At 42.0% G+C, this 26,918-nt stretch overlaps 1 protein-coding gene across 5 annotated transcripts in view; it reads left to right on the top strand.

Annotated features, from left to right (window-relative positions):
* MAST4 (microtubule associated serine/threonine kinase family member 4) overlaps positions 1-26,918 on the top strand; it is a 521,544-nt gene that overhangs the window by 209,753 nt on the left and 284,873 nt on the right. The window contains exon 1 of one of the 5 annotated variants that reach the window (XM_059694456.1): positions 840-893. The exons of the other annotated variants lie outside the window; for them this stretch is intronic. Coding sequence (XP_059550439.1) covers positions 855-893 — 39 coding nt within the window. The 5' untranslated portion in view covers positions 840-854. Of the gene's footprint in view, positions 1-839; positions 894-26,918 lie in introns of those variants that run through there. 5 annotated transcript variants of the gene reach the window in all.

Here is a 26,918-nt window from a genome sequence, read left to right as displayed (position 1 = left end):
AGACTATAAATAGATTAATATTCCAACTAATGATAGCTCTTAGAATTTCTTCTCCCTTTTTACATTTTGGTCAGATGGCAAAAGAACTAAGTTGTTATCGCCAGGGAAATGAAAATCTAAAATCTTTCTATCTTTGGGCTAGGAATTGACTGACCAGGTATTGATGTAAATGAATGGGCTTTCACCAGGGAGGTGTAAAGTGTTCCTCCATGGCTGCGGAGCTGCCTCCCTGAGCCCTCCGTTTTCAGGATTTTAGGCAGCCTGTGTGTGTGTGTGTGTGTGTGTGTGTGTGTGTGTGTGCATGCGCGCGCGATCTGCTACATTTTTTTTCATTGATGCCATCAGAAGGGATGGGCGCCAGGCATGGTGGTGCTGCTTGGCTGACCAGCTGTGCCCGGGTTCCCCACCGTCCCAGTCAGCGGCTGCCTTTTCCAGAGGTGTCTGTCACCGCTGATTGACTTCGCCACTTTGACCTTATAGTTGCTTCCGAAGGGGCTTGACCCAAAGCCACTGCTGAGAGTCATTCACGGGTCGCCGGGAATGCCTGAGCCTGCATTTGCAGAAGAACACACAGGGACCCCGCGATTTCCTGTCTCATAGAAGAAGAGCCTCCTCCGCCCGGGTGAATGCACTAGGTGCCGAGCCCACTTGCTGCGCGCTCCCACCGAACTGCAAGCCTCCGCGATCTCCGAAGTTGCTGGAGTGAATAACTAAGCGGGACCAGCTGACTGCCGGCGCCAATCAGCTAGAGCGTGATGTAAGTGCTCCCGCTGCCGGCTCGGAATTCGCGTGCAGAGTAGAGGTAGCGCAGCATGGCTAGACTGTTGTGAGGCTCAGAGGAAGCGGAGGGGGAGATGGATGAGTCCAGCATTCTAAGACGAAGAGGGCTCCAGGTAGGAGATCCTTCCCTTCTTGAAATGTAGTACCGTCACCGGCCAGCCATGGAGGATTTCAAAGTTCCCTTTGCGTTCCTTTCCTGGGCACAAATATGTGCACAGTTCTTGGTATCCACCTGGCAACGTGATACGCGAAGTCTCTAGTTACCGGGCTCAGTGACACATCCCAGGGTCCAATGAGGAAGGCTCTTTTGTCAGACGCAGTAGATGCAACTTTTAGTTTGCTACTTTGTTGGCTGGTTGTTTTTCTGCGGGTTGTTCAAGAATAGTTCAGTCGTGGCTGGCAGTGACAGCTGATGAGCCGATTTGGCGTTCTCTCAAGTGCGGGGAAGTCTGTGGAGGGTGGCAACTCCGTTCAGTTCTGGAAACACAGGGCTCAGTTTTGTGTGGGGATCGACCCCAGTGCCGGCAGCATCTGTCTGGTCGCCTTACAGATGTGTGCAGCTGGGGAGTGTTCCTCCTGTCTGTAAGATGAAAGTTTCTGCTGGCAGCTCCATCCTCGTTCTCTGTCATTTGTTTATGTTGAGATGAGGAAAAGATATGTTGTATCTTCTTTCCTTGCTTTTTGTGCCCAAGTTTCTCTAATTAAATTACTCTGACTTTAGTGTTCAAATGTATTCCAAGTTAAAACTTGGCAAATTGGAAAACTTGGAAAAAAACATCTGTTGGCAGTTTGTAAGTTTAAGGAAGCCAAGACATAAGTATGTTCAAAATTAGTATGTTTAACTCCTTGGTAACTCTTTTTTCTTCTGTGTAAGTCATATTTTCCTCTATGAAAGAATCTAATCACTGGCCATTGTTAAACTCTCACTTATTATTTTTGAAAATTTTAAAAAATTTCATGCTTGAGAATACAGAATATACAGCACATTTAGAAATGTTTTCAAATGTTCCTTAATGGTCTTTGACAGCTGGTCTGGTTGTCTGCTTTTTGTTCTTAACATCAATTACTAATATTATTCATGTTATTCTAATGTTATAGGTAAACAAAGGCGTATTTGCAGGTAAACAAAAGAGGGATTGAAGAAGTTTGGGTTAAATGTCATCTATTGTTACAAACCTAAGTAAACAGCCTGTCTCTTTAATGATTTCAGTGTGGTCATTGTTTTGAACGCACAGTGCGGTTAGTCACTCACTGCCTTGGGTTTCCTTTTCTTTGTTTTCATCACATCTATAAAGTTCTCGCAATGCACAGCTGTTTGTGCGGGGCCACATCCTCTTTGGGTCACCGGTTAAATATGAAAAGGCCCTTTGTTATGAAGATGATAAACTCTATTCATCTTCTAATGGTTCTGATGATTCGCAGATTGATGGCAGTTCTGAGAGTTTTCTCCTTCCTTTAATTCACTTGAGTTTTTAAATGTATTTTCAATAAGGCACTCTTTTTTTGTGGTTTGTTTCTGTAATACATATTATCACAGCTTCAGAGGATATAGTTGAAATGTGGTGCTCATGAAGAGTACAGATTTCGTAGACCTTTAATTTTAGAAAAAGTCATTATTGTTGCTATTTAAAGTAATAGCTATTTTCTATCTAAGAGCTTTGCAACAAAACAAAGGAAGCATTGCTTGTTATGTATGTAGTGCTTATAGTGTTAGATCTTTGTTGTACTTAACATACTTTGACTACATTTGCTATCATCTATGTAATGTATAAAGCATGTCTGCTTTCTATTATGAGTAAAATAAATGCCTTCACTTTGTGAGAAATAACAATATAAAAGTGCTTAAAAGTTCTGCCATCTCATTATGACTTTCCTTTTGCTTAAACAAAGCCTGTTTTGTTTTCCACTCCCATTATATCGAATTTTGTTTAAAAAGTCATCATATATGCAGAATAGCTTTGGCAGAAATTTCAATATAAGGAAACTATTTACAAAATACAAGGGTTTAGTATTTATTTGTATTACAAAAGCTGCCACTGTATAGTTCACAGGAGTAACGCCACCTAGTGAGTTTAAGAATTAAGTTAATTTACAAATGCATACTCTGTGAAACATTTCTGCATGCAAATGAGGTACACCTGTAGTGAAGGTAGGCTAACACCTACACCTTTGTATTCCTGTTCTACTAGGCCATCTTGAGCAAGTCACATATGCTCTCAGTGTCTGTTTATTCTGTAAAATGCACACCGTAACATGTGACTTTTGAATGGACTACATAGGAGGTGGGTATAATGAGTTTTCAAAGTTAAAGGCCACATAATAAATACACTAACATATAATAGGTACTCAATAAATATCATGTTCTTGAAAAGTGAGGGATGATTTCTATTCTTTATAACATCCATATTATTACTAGTGAGATGAAATTGTTTGTTATTTGAGTTTGTCTTTAAGTTAGAAGAATCACTAGTAAAGACAGCATTCTTTATTTATAGGGGTTATTATGACAGGCTATATAGGCTTTATATAATAAGAGTCTGTTGATCTGTCACACTGAATAATGCTTAGTATTAAATGCGTAGAGCTGGAACTGACCAGTTCTTTATATAACTTAAAGTCGAGTGTGAAAAATCTGGAGTACACAAATATTCCAATTCTCTGAAATCTAACTTGATAATAATGCAGCACGTTCAGCATAAAACAATGCAGTATATGTGTAGAACCTATTTTTAGAATTCTGGTACCTCTAGCTCTTAAAACAAGGCATGCTAGTGGTGTTTTGAAAAATTTGGACTTTGAAATATTGTTTTTAGTCAGAACATAGAATTCCTCAAGGCATGACTACCTCATAGAATCGCAACACAGCTGAGTTGTTCATTGGAGGTGACTGCGCTTTCCCATCTTTTCTGTGGTCTGTTAATATTTCCAGGACCGCTGATAGCGTCTCAGTCACTGCCTTGGAAATGAGAACGAGAGAAAGAGGCCCCATTGGCTCCCTCTGTTAGAATCTGGGAAACTTTTCATATTGCATCTCCAAACATGGGACATTCTGAGGGGTGGATAGGCTCGGGCAGATCTTGGACTTGGGCAATTTGAATTTCTCGACAGGTCTAATTCGTCAAAGGATAACTGGCTCCTTTCGGGCCTCATGTCCCTCAGACGTGGGACATATTTTTTAACTGTCAGGGAAAATTGTTTTAGTGATTTCTGTTACATGTTTCCCTTTTATTTGTTTTAATGAACGTGTCCCTATCCGTAATGTGATGGATCCCAAGGCGAGAAAAGCATGAACAACAGGCATCACTGAAGTGGGAAGGAGTCACCACAGAGGGAGGTGCCCAGAGAGGCCTCCTGTGAGCTCCTTCCTGTGTCCTCTTGTGATTTGTTCCCCTGGTGTCACCTTCTATTGACCTCCCCACTCCCTAAGTAAATACCACTATTGCAGTCCACTTCTAGACCGTCACAGGCGGCTAGAATATTAAACAAATGTTTCCTATATAATGCAGTCAGTTAACAACTGAATTTTTATACTTTAAACTTCTGGATTTGTGTTCAGGTGTGTTTTTTTTGGTTTTTTTTTGCTTCCTTTGCTTCTTTTCCTGTCATACATGACCTCATCCCCCCTCCCCCTTCTTCTTCTTCTTCTTTTTTTTTTATTGCTTAAAGTATTACAAAGAGTATTACATATGTCTCCTTTTTTTCCCCCGCCCTTGACAATCCCCTAGCCTCCCCCTTCTTATATGAAACAGCAGCATCCTTAGCTTGGCCTAGGCTCTGATTTTCCACTGGCCTTGCTCTGGCATCCAGTGTAGAAAGCAGAGAAGCAGGTAGATGCTCACACTCTGACTGGGTGTCACACTACCTGTGCCGAATGCCTGAATGTAGGTCATGTAACTCACAGTGTCTCAGTGTTCCTCACTTTCAGGTGGTTCCGGGTGTGGTTGCACTCTACCTGAGCTTTAAGAGCAGGGTCATTACATGGGAGCGTTCCTCTGTCCTCATTCATCTGAAGACTCTGGGTGGTTGTATGGAAGAAATCTAGCTAGAGTCTGACCACAGAAACCCTTATGATAATCAGACTTTGGGGTAAGGTGCTTCTGGTCTTCAGAGGTCCCCAAAAAGGTATATAGATACTTGTTTGGGACAGAAAAGAATCAAGATGCTAAGTGAACTTTTGGTAGCTGTGAGAACCTGATTCCTCGGGCCAGTTGTGGCCACATCTCAGTGGTGTTTCTTATCCATCGTAGTTCAGTTTCTGTCTCTGAGATGGAAATAAGATACTCTAGTTTTAGTTTCCTGATCCACAGGGGATAAGGATGGAGTGCCCTCAGAATCTTATGTTCCCTCACATTTTTATTTTGCAACTCTAAGAATTCTAAGAATTAGTTTTCGTAACATACTCCCCCCCCCCAATAGTGTAAAATAAACAAATTTAAAAGGAAAACAGTTGGAGATGAGACCAGAAACGTAGACAGGCTGAATTAGGGACAATCTGTGCATTTTTACTCAGTCCCACGGGAGCTAATGGACAGCCACGTGGGCATTTTAAACCCAGTACTGAGGTGGGGATGGAGGCCCCACAGGCAGGCAGGTTGCAGAAGGGACTGTTGTGTGATGCATTACTTTAACTTCCTGAACTGATGAGTGTCTTCCTCTGAAACTATAGAGTCAGGTATGTGTCCAGTGACAACGAATGGCTCTGGGACAGTAGACCAGTTTCTTAACCCTCTGATCTCTGTGCCCACCTCTATAGGAGATTTAACACTGAGGTGTTGAGAGATGGAAGATTAAACATCTTCTAGTGCAGTATCTGGCACATAGTACTTATTCAGTTAACCTTAATTCGTTTCCTTCTGTATTGCTACAGGGTCTCCCATAGTGTGGTTTTAAAGAATTAGATATGGCTACCAGGCAGGGTTCAGGAAATAAAAAAGGTGACATGCCTGAATTGGGTAATCTGAGGAGCATTTAATAAAAGAACTGTTTAAAATGTGTAGGGCGAGTTTAAGGAATGGTGCAATACCAAGGGCTGGAAGCAACAGGAGGCCACTGACATCGCTAGGCCTGAAGGAGGGAGGGACACAGCAGTTCCAGAACCTGGGGACAGAAAAGGCAGGTGGCAGGTACCTTAGGTGAAGGGACACAAGCCACTTACGGTGACTCCACAGGGAGGTGACAGGGACACATCTCAACCTTCCTTTCCTTCATCCTCCTAACTCCCGCTGGTGCTCCCCATTAGCAAACCCACCCAGAAGGCCGCGGGGCAAAGGAGCCTGCAGGTGTCATCAAGTAGGCGAACTCCAAGGCCCAGCACAGGGTGGAGAGCAGGTCTGGATGGGCAGTGGAAGTGCGTGCAGCTTGGCTCATAATGAACTTTCGTTGAACCGCCCCCTGGCTCTTAGCGTTTTACCAGCCAGAGTCAGTGTGCGGACTTCCTAGTGTAGATCTCTGGGGCCTGAGTTGAGTTCAAGTGACCGAACAGATTCAGAGCTGCGTGTGTGTGTGTGTGTGTGTGTGTGTGTGTGTGTGTGTGTGTGTGAAAATTCATGGCCCCCAATGGGTTCCCATTTTGTGTGATGATGTCTTTCCAATTAGGCTCTTACTCCTCCTGGGACATGTTAGCTTGCCCCCTGCCCCGTTAGTATCTGCAGCACATGGGTCTCCTTTGAATCAGTGAGGCAGGGCACCTGCACTTCAGGTCCCGCAAGCAGCCTCGCTTCTGCATTGCTCTGCTCTGCGGATCCTGAGTGACTTGTGAGAGGGATAGCCCAAAAGACCTCTTGCCATTCATTTCCCAGATTCCCTGAAGTCTGCCTATCGCAGGTCCTATTGCACTTAGACCGTCCATCTCTGCTCCCCTCGGAGTCCCTTTACAGAATTACAAGTTCACATTATGTCCTTGGCTTTTATTGAAGGTTTCTGAAAGCAGTGGCTGTGAGCGAACACTCTGCACTTGGTGTAAATCTCCCCTGGAAGCGCTATCCATTATGTTGTGTGTTGTCTCTTAGAGCAGGCCCACCTGAGAAATTAGCTTGGAGTTCAGTGCTCAGGAACTTTCTGTCCCCCTCGGTGCACCGGCTTGCTTCTCAGAATCAGATAGACAGCTGGCTGTGTGTTTCTGCTGCTCGTAGCTGATTAGAACAGGATCTCATAGTCAGTTGTGATAGTTTTCGAGATAAAACGAGCCACCGCTTCTTCACTGTTTAGCTCTTAGTTCCTTCTCTTAAGAATTGTGTGGTTTTATGTATTATGTATTTTTTTAAGTTTTAAGTGGCCTGAAAAGATCTTTCTAGCCTAAGATCCAAAAATGTAATACTGTTGCATTTAAAACAGGGAAATTTAAATGAATAATTTTTGAAGAAGACAAAAGGAGACTAAAAGACCAGCTAATCAACCAACTAGATAAACTATAAAAATTGAGAATTACATGAATTTACAAAGATCAATATGCACACAGCCACCAGTCAAATTATTGTTGGCACTGGAGACTAATGAAATCAAAGTATTTGAGTTTACTTGAAACACATTGCAAATAAATTATGAGTAACAATAAAGCTTTCCATAGTGTCTTAGAAGTCATATTACTTGTCTTGAAAGCAACCAAAAACATGGAGGCTGGCAAATAGCTTGTGAGACACTCAGGCTAGAAGACAGCATTGCCATTAAAAGCATGCTTCGGACAAATATTCCATAAGGGGGAACGCTGGCAATAATGATGCCAAGTAAAAAAAAGAACAGGTTACTCAATTGTATACATAATATATGTACAATTCCAAAAAAATGGGTAGCATGCATATACATACATACACATACATATGTGTGCGAGGCAAAGGAGAGAGAGAGAGAGAGAGAGAGAGAGAGAGAGAGAGAGAGAGAGAGTAACATAGCCCCAGGGGACAGAAGTAAAAAACATGCATGAGCTTTGGAGCGTTCAAGGCCATCCTTGCTGGTTGATGTTGGCCAGGTTAGTTAGTTCCTAACCAATAAAATACCCTTAGTTCCAGAAGTGCTGAGGATGAATTAAAATGGGGTATAAAATGGCTAAAAAATATCCATCATATCTGACGATTATTAAGAATCTATTTTCTTTTTATTTGTTATTATCATTAAAATAACCCGAAGAAAATGCACTAACATCTTAATTCATTATATCTTGATGGTGGGATCATAAGACTTACTTTTCTTTGAACTGTTCTATTATAAGCATTTGTTACCTTTATAATCAGTTGAAGAAGTAGATTTGGGGATGCTATTTTTTAATGTTTTTGTTTCATTGTCTAAGAAAAACTTTATATTCCTCACCACCATCAGTGAAATGCTCTTAAAGACAGTTTTTTATTTGGGGCATTTTTTTTAGAATTGAGAAAGGTAAATCAATTCAGGTTATGCATAGCTCCAAACCTTAGGACAGTGATTCAACGGAGACTGCCCTTTTGCACCACCTGAGAGCTTTCTGAAGCCTAAGGCCTAGCAATCTATGTCCTTTCGATTCGCATCTCTCAGTGGGGTGCAGTCAAGGTTGAGACCTGCTAATCCTGCGAGATTTCAGGTCCAAGGAACTCTCAGATTAGGGAACGTACCACTTCTATTTCTCCAAACATAAGGTTTGGCCTCCTTTCTTCCAGTGAGAGCAGGGTTTATTTAATTTTTAAAACATTTTTATTGATTTTTTTTTTTTTTTTTAGAGAGAAGGGAGAGGGAGGGAGAGAAAACCATCGATGTGAAAGGGAAATATTGATTGGATGCCTCTTGCATGCCCCTTACTGGGGATTGAGCCCGCAAACCATGGGTTTATTTTTATGGAGCAGTGGATGAAGGGTATTCACTCTTTTTTTAAAATATATTTTATTGATTTTTTACAGAGAGGAAGGGAGAGGAATAGAGAGTTAGAAACATCAGTGAGATTGAAACATCGATCAGCTGCCTCCTGCACACCACCCCCTACTGGGGATGTGCCCGTAACCAAGGTACATGTCCTTGACTGGAATCGAACCCGGGACCCTTTAGTCCGCAGGCCGATGCTCTAGCCACTGAGCCAAACCAGTTAGGACAGGGTATTCACTCTTGACTCCCCACATAATGGCAGTAGTAGTAATGTGAGAGCTCAATCATTAGCCAACACACCTTCAAGGGGCAATTACAGCGGTGTGGCTGGAGGCAGCCCTAGACCATTACCCTGAAAGGACCCAGGGCGCTGGTAGCTGTCCAGGTGCAATTTTACCTGTTTTAAATTGCTAGCACATGCTCAATGGCTCACGTCAGGAAACCACCTCGAAGGCATGGTGGGATAGTTGCTTTACCCCTTGGAGCATTCTCCTAATGCTAGAGATAACAAACGCCTGTGATTTGGAACCCGTACCATAGATACTCTTCAGTAATGTACATGCTTGAGTTCTCCAAACATTTGCTCTTCTACTTAACTGTGAGTGTGAATGCTTTTGATTGAAGCTCTCAGGGACAGACTCCGTCCCGGCCCTTTCTTTCAATGAATGTTTAATAATAAGAATAGCAACAGCAATGTATATTGAACAGGGTTATGTCTTATAAATATATTCCAGGCTCCAACAGTACAAAATTGAGTGGAATATGGTAGCGACCTGTGAGGGGTTTATAGCATGGTGGGGAGACCGACAGCAGTTTCTGAAAAGCTATTGCTGAAACTCATGTCAGTCACAGTGCCTGCCGACGTGCCCAGCTCTGCTGCGGGCGGCTGGGAGGCTTCGTGGAGGTGGGGATATTTCTGCTTGTTGGAGAGAGATGAACAGGTGCTGGTTAGGCAGGAAGGGCGTTGCAGGCAGTGGAAACAGCTGGGTTTGCGAAGGTGTGATGACTACACAGGGTGCACCCTTTTCAGGTAGTCACAAGCAGAGTCCCGAGAATAATGCCATATTGAAGGGTTTGGACTTTCATCTAACAATAGGAAGCCACTTGGAAGATTTTAAGCAGGGCACAGAAATATTTTACCAACGGTCAACGGTTCTGTCGACCATTCATGACAAATGCCTGAGGAGAGGCTGAGAAGCGAGGAGGCTAGAGGTGAGGAGGTGAGAGGTGATGCTGCTGGACTGAGATGCTGACAGTGAAGTGGAGAGAAGCCAACGGAGGGAAGAATTAGCGGGACTTGGTGACGTGTTAGGATGGTTGGCAAAAGGGATGGACGAAGCTGTAGATGACTCCCAGGTTCCAGGTGTTAGAATTAGAAACAAATAAGAGCGAGGCAGAAAACTGATTTGGATGGTGAGAATATGCTGTTGGCTGTGTATCTTGATTTTGAAGCACCCATGGTGCCTGCAAGGTAGAGATTTCAGCAAACAGTTGGATATACGGACTTACACTTCCAGAGAGAGGTCAAGCCTGAATATAGATTCGGAAGTCATCTGCTTCGAGTAATTAATCGAAATAGACTGAATAAAGAGAGAGTTTCTCCCAGACTGATAGATTTGTGTTAGAATAGTTTTCAAAAAATTACTATGAAGTGTATTTTAACACTTATTTTGTAGGACTGGTTAAAATTACATAGAGAGCAAAGTAGTTTTATGCTTTAGTAAAAGGTCTTGAAAATAATGTATCCAATTTTGAAGATACATTTTTTTTTTTTTGCAAATTGCTTCCAACTTTGACAACTTGCCTACAAGTTTCATCACAATACAATTTTGAAGAGGCATGATGAAACATCTCAAACTAGAGGCTGTAATGGAAAAAGCAATTCATTCTTAAATGAGGATGATGAGGTTGGTACTGTATTGCTTGAAACAGTGAGTGAATTTAAAACCTGAGTGAGATTACATCAAACTCAGCCAAGATTTTTGTTCCATTTGAATGGAGTATCTGTAATTGAAGATAGGGGTTGCAACCAAGAAAGGCACATGATATAAGTAAATTTTATCAATTTTCTGACATACTGTTTCTAATTGGTTTATGTCTGTTCAAAGACATTAAATCAGATTGGTAAAACCAACTGAACTTTCCCTCCCTCCCTCCCTTCCTTCCTTCCTTCCTTCCTTCCTTCCTTCCTTCCTTCCTTCCTTCCTTCAGTCCGTAACAAATGAGGATCAAAGCTTAACTTCATTAGCTGCAACACTTTCTGAGTTCCTGCCTGGTAATTGAGTATGTTGAGGACATGTAAATCCTTAGGAAAGTGATGGGGAGTTGAAGATAGAGTGTATTACAATGCTCTTGAAATGATTATAGAAAACATTAAGTATTTTTAAGGGATTTTTTTTTAGCTTAGCACCCAAAGTTAGTGAGATATCAGCTAAGTCTAGAAATACTTTATATCATTTTCATCTTAATGATACTTTTCATGATGAGATAGTGCTAGTTTTATATTTTCCAGTTGCCCAGTTTCTTAATTTTAGCATTGTTGTGATGGTGAAGATGGAATAATACTATTGACTTGACTGGGTTCTCAACTTTCTGGCCCTTTAAATACAGTTCCTCATGTTGTGACCCCCCCAACCATAAAATTATTTTTGTTTCTACTTCATAACTGTAATGTTGCTACTGTTATGATTCGTAATGTAAATATCTGATATGCAGGATAGTCTCAGGCAACCCAAAGGGGTCGCGACCCACAGGTTGAGAACCACTGGTTTACACTTTTCTATTAAAACTTTATTTCAAATATACATTGTTAAGCTCACAGATTCATTCCCCACTAACTGATTAGCAATCCAACTTAAAGACATTATGGTAAATACCTATCAAATTTGGATACCCTGATAGATTCAATTATTTTCTTAAATTTTCAGTCCTCTGTGATAGAAGCACACATTTACTCTCATGCCGGCCAGAGACCCTTTTCCCCACTTGACTCTGGCTAGGTGTGGATTGGCTTTGGCCAATGAGCTGTTAGTGAATGTGTCACAAGCAGAGGCTTGACATATGCTTGTGCAGTTGAACTTGCCATCTTGCACTTTGGTAATCTACCATGAGAACATGCCCTGGTAGCCACTGCCCATTTAGTCTGGTCCTAGAACAAACCCCTGTGGTGCTGACCTGTATAAACCTGCAGCCAGGAGCCAAGCCCAGCAGACCTACCATCTACCTGCAAATGTGAGAATGAATCTATTGTCGTAAACCACTCCTTTTGTGGTGGGTGCTGCCCAGCATCATGATGACAGTGATAACTGATAGCGAGGCCAGCTTGTGTTGTGATGAAGAGCAGTGGCATCGACGTCTGCGAGACTGATGTGTGAATGTGGGTCCACCATCTATTGGCTTCATGATTCTGGGCATGCTACTCTCTTCTAAACTGTAGTTTTGCCATCGGGAATCTGCTTACCCCTCAGGAATGTTGTAAAAAGCAATAAGATGCTTGCATGTAAGTCACTTTGAACAGTGTCAGCGGACAGTAAGAACACGGGACGTAGTCATGGCTGCTGTTGCTGTTCCTCAACAGCAGAGCCTGCCTCTTCCTCTGCTCTCCTTGCACCTTGTAGCTTTGCCACATCCTGGCGCTGTGACTGGAGCAAATCACCATTTTCCTGAGGCTTAGTTTTTTGTGTTTTTTTTTTCTATGAAATGATGACCCTGCCTTGGCTGGTGTGGCTCATTTGGTTGGAGCTTCATCCTGTGCATTGAAGGGTCACTGGTTCAATTCCCAGTCAGGGCACATACTCAGGTTGCAGGCTTGATCCCTGGTTGGCATTTATAGGAGGCAACCAATCCATGTTTCTCCCGCACATGGATCGTTCTCTCTCTCCCTCTCCCTTCCTCTCTCTCTCTAAAGAATTAATTTTAAAAAGTCAATAAATATATATCCTCCTTGAGAATTAAAAAAATAAAATAATAAGTAAATAAACAATAAATAACTGCATGAATGAATGAGTGAGTGAATGAATGAATGAATGAATGAATAAATAAATAAATAAGATGACACTGACACTTGGCTGGCAGGATTGTTATGAGGACTACAGCAAAGGTAGGTGAATTTCTAACTGTCCTAGTCAGTTCAAGCTGCTATAACAGAATAACCCAGATGGGGTGGCTTAAAAATAACCATGTGTTTCTCCTAGTTTTGCAGGCTGGGAAGTTCAAGGTCACGGTACCACAGATTCCAAATGTGGTGAGATCCCACTACCTGGTTTGTGGATGCCACTTCCTGGCTGTATGTTCAGATGGTGCAGACAGAGATCTCATGGCTCTTCCTCTTTTTATAAGCACATCAATTCCATCATGAGAACCCCACACTCATGACCTCATGACTTCTTCACACGCTGATTACCTCCCAACGGCCCCATCTCCACATACAACCAGGATCAGGGCTTCCATATATGCATTGGGGTGGGGAGGGCACAAACATTCAGTACATAGCACTGACCATGGTGAGGTGAGTGGGCACTTAGTAAAAGCAGCTTTATTATTATGTTCCCTATCCATGTATTTCTTCCTTCCTTTATTTCTTTCAGCTGAAGCCTCCATTCCTAGTTTTTGAGTGCCTACTCTGAGCCAAGCATAGCACCTTCCACTTTTTACTTTCCTATTAGTTTCTAGATTCCCTGCTTTTATGAAAAGGAAAGGCAAAGACGGTCAAAGGCAGAAAATGAAAGAATAAAAGTGCCACAATTGGAAAGGCACGATATGTAATATTTGTGTATTAAATATATTTATGCTCCTGTGCACATGAGACAGTAACTTTTTTGGAATAAGGACATTTCTAAAGGGCACAGAGTGGCTAACGTGGAGCCAGTAAAGGCTTTAAACCACATGATTGAAAATGCTACTGAGGAGAGAGTCAGCGTCAGAGTGCATGAAGGGGCTGAGGTGTGGAGTGACGGGGGGCTCGTATTCATAGCATGTCTGTATTAATCAGGGTAGTGGAGCTGGCATAGACAATTTTGCCTTTGTTTAGAAGCACAAAAAACTGCTAAACTTACCTTTTTGCCGGCAATTACAGTGTTTAGATGTGGTCTGGCTTTTGCTTGTGTTCTCCTTTTGTGTGAGTCTTGTATTGTGTCTTGTCCATTTCATTTTCCTGTTTGTGCTCACTCCCCACATCACCTCTTAGCTCCTGGAGTTGTACGCTTCCTATCCAGAGTTTTGTAGAAAACGTGTGTTTTCAACATACTTGCTTTGAAATGATTTCCATCTGTGCCCGCTAGAATAGGTTCAGATTTGTGGCTATTAACTTCTATTTGCCACTTTCTCTAGAAGCTAATTGACTGATTTGGGGTGGAGGAGAGATGAGAGTCTATATACATTTGACCAATTTCACAGAGCTTACCTTGCAAGCAATTGAAATGCAAATACAGGCAACTCAAAGAAGAATTCACACATTCAGTTCTTTGTTTTCTTCCAGAAAAAAAATAAGCATTCAAAATTCATGCACATTCTATTATTCATGTGCTTTATATTTAGGTTCCACTTGTATGTCTAGATAAATCTTATCGCCATTATTTAAAATTTCATGAACGAAACTTTGCATCTCTAATGCCACCCTAGCCTAGACAAGTTGAAGCCATCAAAATTATTTGGAATGTAGCACTTAAATGAGATCTTGTGTGCTTCTGTGGAGATGCATTTACATATATACACCTATGCTGTGGCGTTATCCACAGCTGTTTATATTTAAATCTACTCTGTGTAAAATGGGCAAGAATTCCAAAACTCCTCCTGTTGTTTTATCCCAGAAAAACCTGAATTGTTAGTATGTGGAAGAGGCAAGGCTTCTGTGAGACGGAGCGTTGATGTCGACACAGGTTTTCTTTGTTTCATAGTTGTCATGTTAGTGGTCCTGACATGGGTCCTCTTACCTGTGCTGTCACCCACCCCTTCCCATTTGTCAAGTACTTTAAAAGAATACTGTGTGCCAGCAAGGAGGTTCCTCGGTTCTTTGATCTTCTCTCCAGTCTGGCCTCCTGGAGCAGCTAATGATTTCAAGAATTCCCTTTTCCTGAGCTGTGGTCACCTCACCAGAGCAGAGCGGGGAATGTTTCCCAGCCACGTCCAGAGCCCTCCCCAGCCAGCTTCCTGCGGCTGCCACTTGGTGATGGCATTGACTTTCTCTGATATAGCCTTCAGTTGTGAGAGGCCCACTGTCCGGCGTTATGTTTGGAAGAAGGGACATAGTCTTACGTGAAATCCCTTGTTAAGCCTTGTGTCCTCCTGGAGGAGTATTGGGGATGCTTTGAATTAAGCTTTCTGTCACCTTCTGGGAGCCATATGACAATGGACTCAAGGGTTCTGTAACTTCCAAGTAGGGTCAGGTCTGGGAAACTAACACATGTCCATGTTCGGAATTGGGCCAGGGTACATCCGTGTCCATGCTTGGAGCAGAAAGGAGTTGCACCAGTTTTGTGATTGGGCACTGTCTCTTGCTTTTAGCAGGTATCTCAGTTTTCAGCTGCTCTGTCAGGCCCTCAGATTTGCTCCAGTGGATATGATGGGTGGGGGTGGCGGTGAGGATATGCTGGGGTGGGGAGGGGTGGTGGTGAACAGTGGCTGCATCATTTCCTGTCTGCTCACATGAGGAGGGTGTCCTTGATTACAGTACTCCTTCCTGTCATTGTCAGATGCTTTCCTTAAGTTGTTCTCAACTAAAAACTGGTGTGAAGTCCGGCATTCATTTTTAACAACTGGACCCAGCCAGCTGTGTGTGTGTGTGTGTGTGTGTGTGTGTGTGTGTGTGTGTGTGTGTGTCTTGGGGCTGTTGATTTCTGCTTTCCACAGTTTGCCCCCTAGGTTTCCTCTGTTATGGACTATAACTGGAAACCTTCAGGCACATACTTATTTAATGTTCTTTCTGTCTTTATTAAAAACAGCATTGCTTTGGACATTGCCTAAGAATATTGCTTTGATTTGAGAAAGCATCTTTGGATTTTATCACCCAACAGGTATTTGTCATGTGGTTTTAATTTGTGTGCAAGGTTTGGGGATACAAGGGCACACACGATCCAAAACCTTTCATCTTTGGGAGCTTATGGCCCAAAAGTGGAGAAGGCAGACTAGTAACTAGACAATTACATGCAGAGTGATAAGTGTTATGATGGTGAGCCTGTCACATAGTAGCTATTTAATAAATAGATGGGTATAGGAATAGGGTGAGTATATTGGATGCCAGGGCACATAAGAGGACACTTACCCCAACATGGGATTATCTGAAGCATAACATCAATGATGGAGAGTGGCAATTGATTTCTGTTCTGTTCTGTTAAGTTTCAGGAAGTTCAAGGAGAGATAGCTAGTAGACAAGAAAGCTCTGTATGAGCTTGGAGAGATAAGGACAAAAATGTCCCGAAGATAGAGATCGAGGGGGCATTATCCTATGGGTGTGTACTGAGGCCTTGGATATGCATGAAATCACCGAGTGAGAGTCTGAGAAAAAAGGAGACCCTAGAGCCCTAGTGGACATGGTCAGTGGTTAGAGCATCACCCTGTGCACCCCAGGGTCATGGGTTCCATTCCTGGTCATGGGCACGTACCTGGATTGCAGGTTTGATTCCCAGTAGGGGCACGTGCAGAAGGCAACAAATTGATGTGTTTCTCTTACATCAGTGTTACTCTCTCTCTCTTCTCTCCCTCCCTCCCTCCCCTTCTCTCTCCCTTCTACTCTCTCTGAAAATCAATGAAGAAAATATCCTCAGGCGAGCATTAGAGAGAAAAAAAAGGACCTAGAAAATAACCCTGACCAATTAGGGTCAGTAGTATTTAGGAGCACTTTATTAAGGACCAAATTAATAAGTTAAAAAAATAGAGAGATGGGTTCATTGACAGCGTATATTGGCTCCTACTTTGTGCTGGGACCTAAGGGTGGTCTTCCGATAGCTATGGTGATCCTCATAAACGCGAACACTCGTTGAGCTCCTACGTGCCAGCCACCATTCTGTGTGCTTTACACATGACAGCTCATTTCACTTCTGCAACCACCCCTTGAGAAAGGTACTGTTACCCTCCACTTTCTGAGGTGAAAATTGAGGAGTTAACTTTCTGGGTCTCAAAGGTTGTACACTTATTAAATGGCAGAGCCTGACTTCAAAAACTAGATGCCACGATTCAAGTCCTGGCAGTGTGACCACATTCTTAATGGTCTTATGGTTTTTTTGCCTGTCCCTGGTGGGAAAGGCAGACAGCCCAACTGATAATTATCCTCTGGGACAAGTTCCATAGAGGTTGTGTCTAGGATAAGATGGATAAGATGGGTGTGGCAGGGTGCTCCTGTGAAGGGAGGAGCTGCATAGAAGCAGTCTGAGCTCCCTTCATCCACACTCTCCCAGTCACTTTGAGGCGTGAAAGTGATGTATTTGTGCAACTCTATGCTTAGATATCAGCGCTAGATATTTTATCCAATGGGAAGCAGGATGAAACCCACTGCCCTAAGAGGCAGGCTGTGTTGTGTTGGTCTATGGAAGGTCCTCTAGTTTGTTGCTAGAAAATAACAACTTGGGCTCTAGAGAAAATATAGCTGATCTATGATTGTAAATTATGTAATTGTGTCAGAAGAGATATATTATAGTTTTAAATCTCTGAGACATCCTCTTGAAGCCTGGAGGGACTTCATAAACTACTTGGTGTATGGAGAGCCACGCTATTAAACAGGAAGAAGTGAATAACTCAGAGCAAAAAGGTGGAAGGTTTTAAATTGTAGTTGCTATTTAAGGTACTCCTCCTTCTTTAAAGATAGGGTGAAAGACCTCCAAAGAGATCGGGAGATAAAATGGTGTCTAGGAACAGTTCTTGCTTTTATTATGGAAAGTAATTTTGAGTTGGAGCCTATAGCTTTGTATGACTTAACCAGACTGAGACCTTACTGAGTTAGAAGCCATGGTCCTCCGATGCGGAATACTTGTGTGGCATCCATTCCTTTCTTCTTCCTTCTTAGTGGCTCCTGATTTGCATCTGGTTGTAGGAGAGCTAACTCTTGTCCAGATCTACGGGAGCATGTGATATAAACTGGGCCAACCTGCATATTCTTTCCCAGTGGACCACAGTGATTGCAGGGATGGCATGAGACTTAAATGGAGTCTTGGGTCACTTTATTGGGAACATTGAGGCAAAGATGCTTTTTCTTTCTTTTCTTTTTTTTAAAAGACTAGTTTATTGATTTATTTTTTTTTTAGAGAGAGAGAAAGGGAGAGAAACATCTGTGTGAGAGCACAACATCTATCAGCTGCTCCTACACGCCCGCTACTGGAGGGGGGGTGGTGGATCTCCTAACCTGGGCAGGCATGTGCCCTTGACTGGGAATTGAACCAGCAATCTCCTGGTGCACAGGATGGCTGAGCCACACTGACCAGGGCACAGATGATTTTTATTCTTGGGGGTTAATTTAGAGAGACATACCCTGAGAGTAGTTCAAAGCTATGTTGGCTGTATGAAGAATGCTTGCTTAGAAAGATGGCAGTGCCATGAAAAGTAGGGCCAAGAGATGCAAAGAAACCTGGTCCTCAATAATGCAAGGCCGCTGAATCAACTTTTAAATTAAACCAGTGGGTATCTCTTATATTGTGTAAGCTGCTCTGTTGGGTAGTTTGTGACTTGGAACAAAAAGAATCCTACTTTGTGGTTTTTATTTAGTTACTATTTGCTTAAGGTGGTGAGTTTTCCTTTTGACTATTCAGAAATTTTTAGTTTAATGCCAAAGTAAATTTAGTATGTTTCTCCCTTAAAATATGTTGAAGATGCCCTAACCGGTTTGGCTCAGTGGATAGAGCTTCAGCCTGCGGGCTGAAGGGTCCCAGGTTCGATTCCAGTCAAAGGCATGTACCTTGGTTGCGGGCACATCTCCAGTAGGGGGTGTGCAGGAGGCAGCTGATCGATGTTTCTCTCTCATCCATGTTTCTAATTCTCTATCCCTCTCCCTTCCGCTCTGTAAAAAAAAATCAATAAAAATATATTAAAAAAAGTATGTTGAAGAGTATGTTTGTGCTTTTACTCTGTTAACCTCGTAAAAGCAGGCAGCTATTTTGTTTGTTTAGCAAGTAAAGAATTATTAGGCATGACTTCTCTAGCAATTAGTTAGCCTCAGTTGTTATAATTTTTATCCTAAATGGTTTGACAGTGATAAATAGCTGAAGTGGCAAGTCCGCATAAAACTTTATATCGTTATTGTCTTTTATCATTGCTACTCTAAACAGATTGTTCACATCTGTTGGCACTTAGCTGCAGTGTGTGAGGGGTAGGAAGTGTGGAAGGAGGCTGTTCTGGCTAGCGATTTTTTCTTAATCCTCCATTTCTTTTTCATCTTTTCTTCTCTGTTTTCCTCTTCTTTCTGGTACATTGACTTTATGAAACATTCTCAAATTTGTGGTCTGTGGTGCTGCTCACAATGGAAAATTCAGTTCCTAAAGTGCTCTTGCCAAACCACATGTTTGTCCGTAGCTGCAGCATTTGTACACAGGGCACAGGCTGGGCCGTGGCTGGTGTGCTCCGAGCAGAGAGCTGTGTCACTCACGTGCAGGCGGTTGGCTTTCATGCCACCCACCCCACCTTCATGTTCCTTTCACATCATCAGTTGATGAGGTGGAATCTTGGTGAAGGTCCAAGTCTCTGCAAAATAGGAAACCTGTTTGACTCAGTGAAAGTAATCGGGATAATTGGGGGTGTCTTGATGTGGGTTCTCTTGATTCTTTTGGACATCTTTGAGTTGTGATGTAGCCAAACTGGTGTTCTACGCCTTAGAGGTTGACCAGGAAGCATTCTGTGCAGAGCTGATCGAGATTTTGAAGGTTCTGTCTAACTTTGCCCTGTATACTCCATTCTGCTTCCTACCCCCTGGGAGTTTGAGGAGGCAGCAGAGCCTGAATCTGTTATCTGATCTTCACCAAGGAAACACCCTGCCCTCTGCTTGGAGCTGTCTGCCTCTCTAGACCCCTCCCTTTGCTGCCTCCCTCTCTCTCCTGCATCCTACTTCCCTGCCCATCTTGGTCCTCCTCCTGGCCTTTCCCTCCTTCCTCTTCCCCACCTTCCTTTTCTCTTCCCCTATATTTTTATTTACTCCACCTCCTCCTTTTTCGGAAATTATTTGGACTATTTCCCCCCTAGAGAAGCAATTTTTTACTCTAAACACCCAAGCCAGCGTAAGGTGTCCCCTCTGCAGGTCCCTAGCACCTGCCCCGGTCCTATCACAATTGCCCATTCTCTTGTCTCTCTCCACACCCAGAGTCTGTAAACTTCCTGAGATTAACAAAGTGTCCTGTCCCCTGTTATATCCCAAATACATGGTCAGACATGTGGTAAATGATTAATAAAATTTATTTTCAAGGTTTAAGTTTCAGGCGATTTTGATTCTCTTTGTGTCTTTGAGACGTTCTATTGCGAACCTGTCATGTATTATTTTTTTACAATCAGAACAGAAAGTTTAGGAAGAAACATAATTTGATAGAAGCTGTGTGTGGAATAAGGGAGAATCTGTCAGGTCCATTCGGATGTGAATGGGGTCCATGGCACAAAGCATATTACCTCACAGGCACGAGGCAGTTACTTACAGTGGCTGCGTCAGCCAGAATAAAGGAGGTGAGTTCTGGATCCCTGCCCTGCACGCCCTCTGACTCACTGCAGCATCCCAGTAAAGACTCGGCCTGAGCTGCCTTTGACTCTGTGACTCCTCCAGGGTTGAGGTGTGGAGATTTTCTGCCAAAAAGTGTTAGTGTTCCTCCACCAACTCAGGCCTGGGGTGCTTAGAAATAGAGAATCATAGAATTTTAAGTCCAAGAGAGAAACCTTAGATGTAATCTAGCTTAATTCCTCCGTCTTTCGGCTAAGAACCCCGCGTTTCAGAGAAATGAAGTGACTGACCTGAAGTTATCGGAGTAGCAACTATCAGGATCAAGGTGCTTTCATTCCTAGTCTGTGCACTCTGCCACCCTATGCGTAGCAAATGCTGGAGTTCTTTTCTGTGGCTGTGCTTGAACTTTTAAATACAGTCATACCTTGGAGATAATGTGGGTGTTGTTCCAGACCACCACAGTGAAGCGAGCCATAATCTTTTTGCTGGTAGGCGCTCTTGCCATCAAGTTATAAAAAGCGCAACATCTGTGAAGTGCAATAAAATGAGGTGTGCTTGCTGTAACTTTTAAATAAGAAAGTGGTTCATGCCTAATGAAATGATCCCATTTCAAAAAGTGCACCAATATCCAGAGTGAGTCTTCTGATTTAATGTAATTGTAGAAGCCTGTCCTAAGTTGGGCCTCCCCTCACTTTCTAGCCTTTGAATTAATATGTATTCTTTTAACTGTTTAATATACAGTTTAGGAAAGTGAAGCAAACGAAAGCATCCTCAGGGGCTAGAAACATAAGATACACGTATAAAGCCCACTAGGAGCCAATAAGGAGTGGTGGGGCCTGCGGTCAAACGGAGAGCACATGTCCTGCCCAAAGTCATCAAATTGCATTTTTACTTGGAAATCCTAATAGGACATATCTGTAGTCTTGGATACTTGTGTCTGTGTTTCCTTTCAAATCTAGACCCTCAAATATACATATGGAGGGAGGGAAGGAGAGAGGGAGGGAGAGAGGTGTGGGAGTGGGGGAGAGAGAGAGAGAGAGAGAGAGAGCGAGAGGGAGAGAGAGAGAGAGAGTATAAACCTCTTTTAAGCCTTTTTTTTTTTTTTTTTTTTTTTTTACATTGCTTCCAAGTGGGAAGAATTTTCTCTTGGAATGGGGAGAGGGTTCCTCTTGCCAGTAGAGGTTGCTTAGGCAGTATTTATACTCAGTGCAGGCTGAGCATTTCCCCATAGATGGTAATCTCAGTCTTTTACCATTTAGAATGGTTAAAGTCATTCTAAAAAGAAAGGAGATTTTAGCACAGTAGTCCATCTTGACCTTTCTGTGTATGTGTGCATCTGTATGTGTGTGAGTGTGTGTGTGTGTGTGTGTGTGTGTGTGTAAGAACCACAATCTTAGCTATTATTTATCTCACTATCTATATTCATGTATCGATGGAAAGACTTAGCAGATAGGCTCTGAGAAGAGAAAAAGAAGCCAGTAGGGCAACCCCTTAACTAGGGTTTAATGGGAGAGTAGGCAGGGGCAGCCCATCTAATTGATTAGTCTGCTAGGCAATTTGAACCAACCCTTAGTTACAAATTTTTGTTACGCAAAATTTAACACCCGTGACAAGAGCCACGCGGATGCTGCAAGTGGCCTCCGATGTGTGCTCTCTGCTCTGGCCGTTGCTCTTACAGGACAGTTTAATTTGTGTGAGATGCTGTTTCAGCTTGCTGTCTCTTTCATTCCTTGGGACATGACTCATTAGAGTCACCATGTTCTTACTGTTTAAAACCTGTGCTCCATGGCCAGAACCCTCTGTGTGTTTATTGGCACAGCGTATCTTGGGCTGTTACGGAGTGTGCGCTCCTCTCTGTTGAGTCTCTTCATATCATGTATCTTGCTGCATACTTCCTCCTGCACGTGGGCATGAATTATTGAAGAAAAATTCTTTTCAAGAGCAGTTTCCATATAGACCCTCCCTTTGGACTGTTTTAAGATTTGCTAAGTGGAACCTAATTTCATTGTATTGTTTATTTTTAGAGCTACAGAGGTTCTAGAGAATTACCTGGTTTGAATGGCCTTGTTGTGTAGCCCAAAGAGGTTATCCAACAACTAGCTAAACTCGTATTATTTTTAGTGGATAATGATTTCCATGAACAGTTTTAGTATTGGGTTCAATACAGTGAAATACTTTGAAAATGCATAATAATAACCTTCCATAGAGTAATGGATACCAACTAAATATTAGATGCTCTGCTAGACTCTTTATGTATATTAGCTCTAATCCTCAAAATGATCTGGCTAGATATTATTAACCCCATTTTATAGGAGAGGAAACTGAGGCTCAGAGATGTTCAATAAATTGCCAGGACATACATATGACTTGTCTGTGTGGACACAAACCTGTAGTTCTTTGGCTTCACAATTTATACTTTTATCCCCTATACAATGGTCTGGCCTTTCCTTATTCCAAAGTGGTTGGGCTGAAAAACATTTTGCATAGCTAAAATCCATTTATTTATGCTATTCCCCCCCCAAAAAAAATTAAACACAGCTAAATTTGTATATAGACGTTATCATTCCAGTGCAAATTCCCAAAGCTCATTTGTGCGCTGTGAGTTTACAAAAGTTGCAGGGATATGTGTTAGCATTCTCCAAAGGACACCCTAATAAGGTATAAACGATCTTCTTCCCACCCTAAATAGAATTCCCATTATAGTCCTTTTGGTGAGGGAGTAAAGGAATATGTGGAAAATGTGCTGAGATGCAGAGGAAGAGTACAGTGTCATTGCATCTGAAACTAGAAAACAAATTGGATGACATCTTCTTCTTCTTCACAGTGTCTAGTAGGTGGCATCCCCTGGTGGAAGGCAAAAGGGAGTCAAAGAGAGGGTGGTTCATACATCTCAAGTTCTTTTGTGATCCCCCCACCTCTTTTCTGAATCTTATATTCCATGGCCTTACGCCATGACTGGTGGACGTCAAGGTATTGCTACTAATGAAAGTTGACATTTGCTCGAGTCATGGCTGGTTAAAGACGATCGTAGGAATGGGAAGAGAACAGAGGCCTGTTCGAAAAGGCTTCATAGCCAGTGTGATAATTTAGTTAACATTCTCCCTGGAATGTTTAATTATTCTACTCATACAGTTTTGTTGGTACAAGTGTGACTATGTATGATTCTGTATATAACTGAAGAATCATTTCCCATTATCTTTCTTTTTGTATGTACTCCAATGGTCATATTTCTTTTATATTTTCCTTGAACTGTGTGAGATACTGTGGGAAAGCTGATGTTATTTTTTAAAATAAACAAATAGCACGAAAGCAGTATTTTATGAATAAGCAAGAGAATGCCCCTGCTTTTATCTGTTTGTTCTTCCCAATTAGTGTCATGCGAAAAGGAAAAGATCTGTCACAAAAGATGGAAGTCACACTTAAGTATTATTGTTCAGTGATGTTTAGGTGCTTATCCTGGATTTGCACAATGGTTACCGAGTCTCATCGGAGAGTAAGAGGAGAATGTAGACTTCCAAGTAGTTAAGTTGGAAAATATTACATAATGTTTGGACATAAAGTTTTCCAAATCACTGCTTCATGGGTTTTCTGCCTGTGGGAATCGTTTTTTGAATGAATGGAAGGAAAAGGCCCAATTCCTGTAAGAATTTTTGTGGTGAAGAAAATCAGAATTCATTTCTAAATATATAAGTTATGTTTTGAGTAGATGGAACAAACCTTTAGGTATCTTGCATTGAACACAAAATGTATTAATATAGCAAAGACATTTAGTTATATATTTAATAAACTACTTATAAAGTCAGCAGACATTAAACATTTGTAATAAGTCATAGTTTAAAATAAGTTAGTGAGGTTGCATAAACAGGTTTGACAAAAATTTTGCAAGCTTGCCTTTTCCAAAGAAGGTAGGGGCAGTGTCTCCTTGAGGTTAGCTTTTGTATCTATACCACCTAGCACGTAGTATATGTTTATTGAATGAGTTCATGAAAGAATTAGAATTACACATCAGATATGCTGTTTGGCACTTAACTATTAAAAAATAGTAGAATCCGTGAATTAGAAAAAAAATTCACTCTGAGCTGGATTAGGTGGCGTTTGTCTCTTACTTAGTCTTCTTCTGCAAGCAGAGCTGGAGACAAGGACTTGGGGGCAAGTAGGAGGTATATGGAAGGGAAGCCATGAAAGATTGCTGCAATGGTGTCACTTCACAGGGTCCTGCTGAGACACATCAAAAGGAACCCTCCCAGAACTGTCCGTCTGAAGGACTTCTTACAGGAAGGCTGAGCTTACCCACCACCATCTCTTTGTCCCCCAGTAGTTGAAGGTTGTCCACGAGGCATTAACTCCTCCTCACTTTAAGTCCAGCAGGTTCTCATGGTCTCGGAGAATGCCTGCAGCTGAAGTATAAAAATGCATGTGGCTGTGATTGAAATGGGACACTGTTAGCACCAGCTTGGTCTGAGCTTGCTGCAGCTGAGGCTGATGTCAGGGTTGGGGAATGAGATTTATGTTATTTCCTTTATTTTTCCCTCTTGAAGGAAAGGCAAGTGAGATATTGATCTCAGTTTTGAAGAGTTACTAATTGCCCTCACATGTGCCAGTCAATGTCAGTGCTGTCTGGAGGACAAGATTAGAAATTCCTGTGTGTTGTCTTCATCAGGAAGACACATACTGGCTGATTGCCTTCCTGATTTTAAGTCTCATTTTCTTTGTATCTGATTTTGAATCAAACACTATGCATTTGCACAAAAATGGCCCTTATGCCCATGTTATTGCAGGGTGATCTTTGGATTGTGCTTCAAGTGTTGATCTAGACAAGGGTCATGGTAACACGTTACAATGACCAGCTGTTAAATGTGGTCTTTTAAAAATGTGAAACTTTCATAACAACACTGGAAAGTACAGGGAATGATAAACCAAACACCTGTATACCTGACATCTAGAGTTAGGAAATGTTTTGTCATTTTTCTTCAGACAGTATTTTTTAATGAAAGCAATTGAACATAGTAACAAGGGTGTGTGTGTGTGTGTGTGTGTGTGTGTGTGTGTGTGTGTGTGTTAACATAAGAAATATAACATGACTGAAAACTCATCCTAGAACTTTGTTTCCTCATCCATGTTCCCTCCCATGTTTTTGGCTGAGAATTAGACAGTCGTGCAATAAGGTTATGCATGTTTTTTATAAAATATCTTGGCTCGCCCTGGCCAGTGTGGCTCAGTTGGTTGAGCATTGTTCTGTGCACCAAAAAGGTTGCCAGGTTCGATTCCCAGTCAAAGCATGTGCCCTGGTAATGGGCTCAATTCTGGAGGGGGTGCACAGGAGGCAGCTGACTGATGTGTTTTTCTCGCATGGGTGTTTCTCTAAATACACCCCCCCTTCCTTCTTCTCTCCTTAAAATTAATAAGAAAATATTTAAAAATAAATAAAATATCTCAGCACATTGAGGTCACTTAACTTAAAAAGCCAAGTTGATCAGCTACCTTGAAAAAGTGGTTCAATATATATTATTATTGCTTAATTAAGACCAGTGAGAGGCTCTTTGGGGTAGTGGTTGAAAGCACAGGCTCTGTGGCTAGTCTTGCCTGGATTTGAATCTCAGCTCCACTTCTTACCTGTTCTGTGATTTAAGACACATTTTTTAAATGACTTTATACGATTATTTTCTCATCTGTAAAATGGGGATAATAATAGTGCTCATTTCATAAAGCTGTTATGAGGATTAACATAGTTAATGCATGTAATGTGCACTAGAGCCTAGCACACAGTAAGGCTATATACAACTGTTTCTTATTTAAAAACTCATTCACAAGAACATTTACTCTCCTCTAAGGACCTTGCAACTTGATTGAGACAATAACATCTGCTACCCTGCTTTGTTGCTGTTATTCAAGGAAAGAGGTTCATCTGCCTTAGACCCAGCAATTCCACTTCTGGTTATATATCTGAAGAAACCCAAAATACTAATTCAAAAGAATATATGCACCCCTATGTTCATTGCAGCATTATTTACAATAGTCAAGCTCTAGAAGCAACCCAAGTTCCCACCAGTAGACAAGTGGATAAAAAGTGGTGGTACAAATGTACAATGGAATATTATTTGACTGCAAAAAAAAATGAAATCTTACAATTTGTGACAGCATGGATGAACCTAGACGGTATTATGCTAGTGAAATAAGTCTGTCAGAGAAACAAGTATCATAAGATTTCACTTATATGTGAATCTAAAGAACAATATAAATGAACAACAACAACAAAAAAGACTGAAATAGACTCATAGATACAGAGAACAGACTGATGGGTGCCAGAGGGGAGTGGAGTTGGTGGACTGGGTGAAAAAGGTGACAGGACTGAGAAACAATTGGTAGTTACAGAATAGTCATGGGGATGTAAAGAACAGCATAGGGAATGTAGTCAGTAATATTGCAATAACTATATATGGTGCCAGGTAGGTACTGGAAATATTTGGGGAACACTTTGTAAAGTATATGATTGTATGGACACTGTGCTATACACCTGAAACGAATACAAAATAATATATATATAAAAGCTCAGTGACAGAAACGATAGAAAGACCAGTTGTTATGATGTGTACTGCAGCAGCCAACTGGCTCAATTGAGGCCCCGATCGCCCCCTGCCACCTCCCGGGGCCCCTCCCCTTGGCCAGCCTGGTCCCCAGTCAGCCCCCCACCCTG

The sequence above is a fragment of the Myotis daubentonii genome, chromosome 4, assembly GCF_963259705.1.
Source record: "Myotis daubentonii chromosome 4, mMyoDau2.1, whole genome shotgun sequence".
NCBI classification, from domain to species: domain Eukaryota; kingdom Metazoa; phylum Chordata; class Mammalia; order Chiroptera; family Vespertilionidae; genus Myotis; species Myotis daubentonii.
Note: the sequence above shows the minus strand (reverse complement) of the source record. Positions and strands in the feature narration are given on the sequence as shown.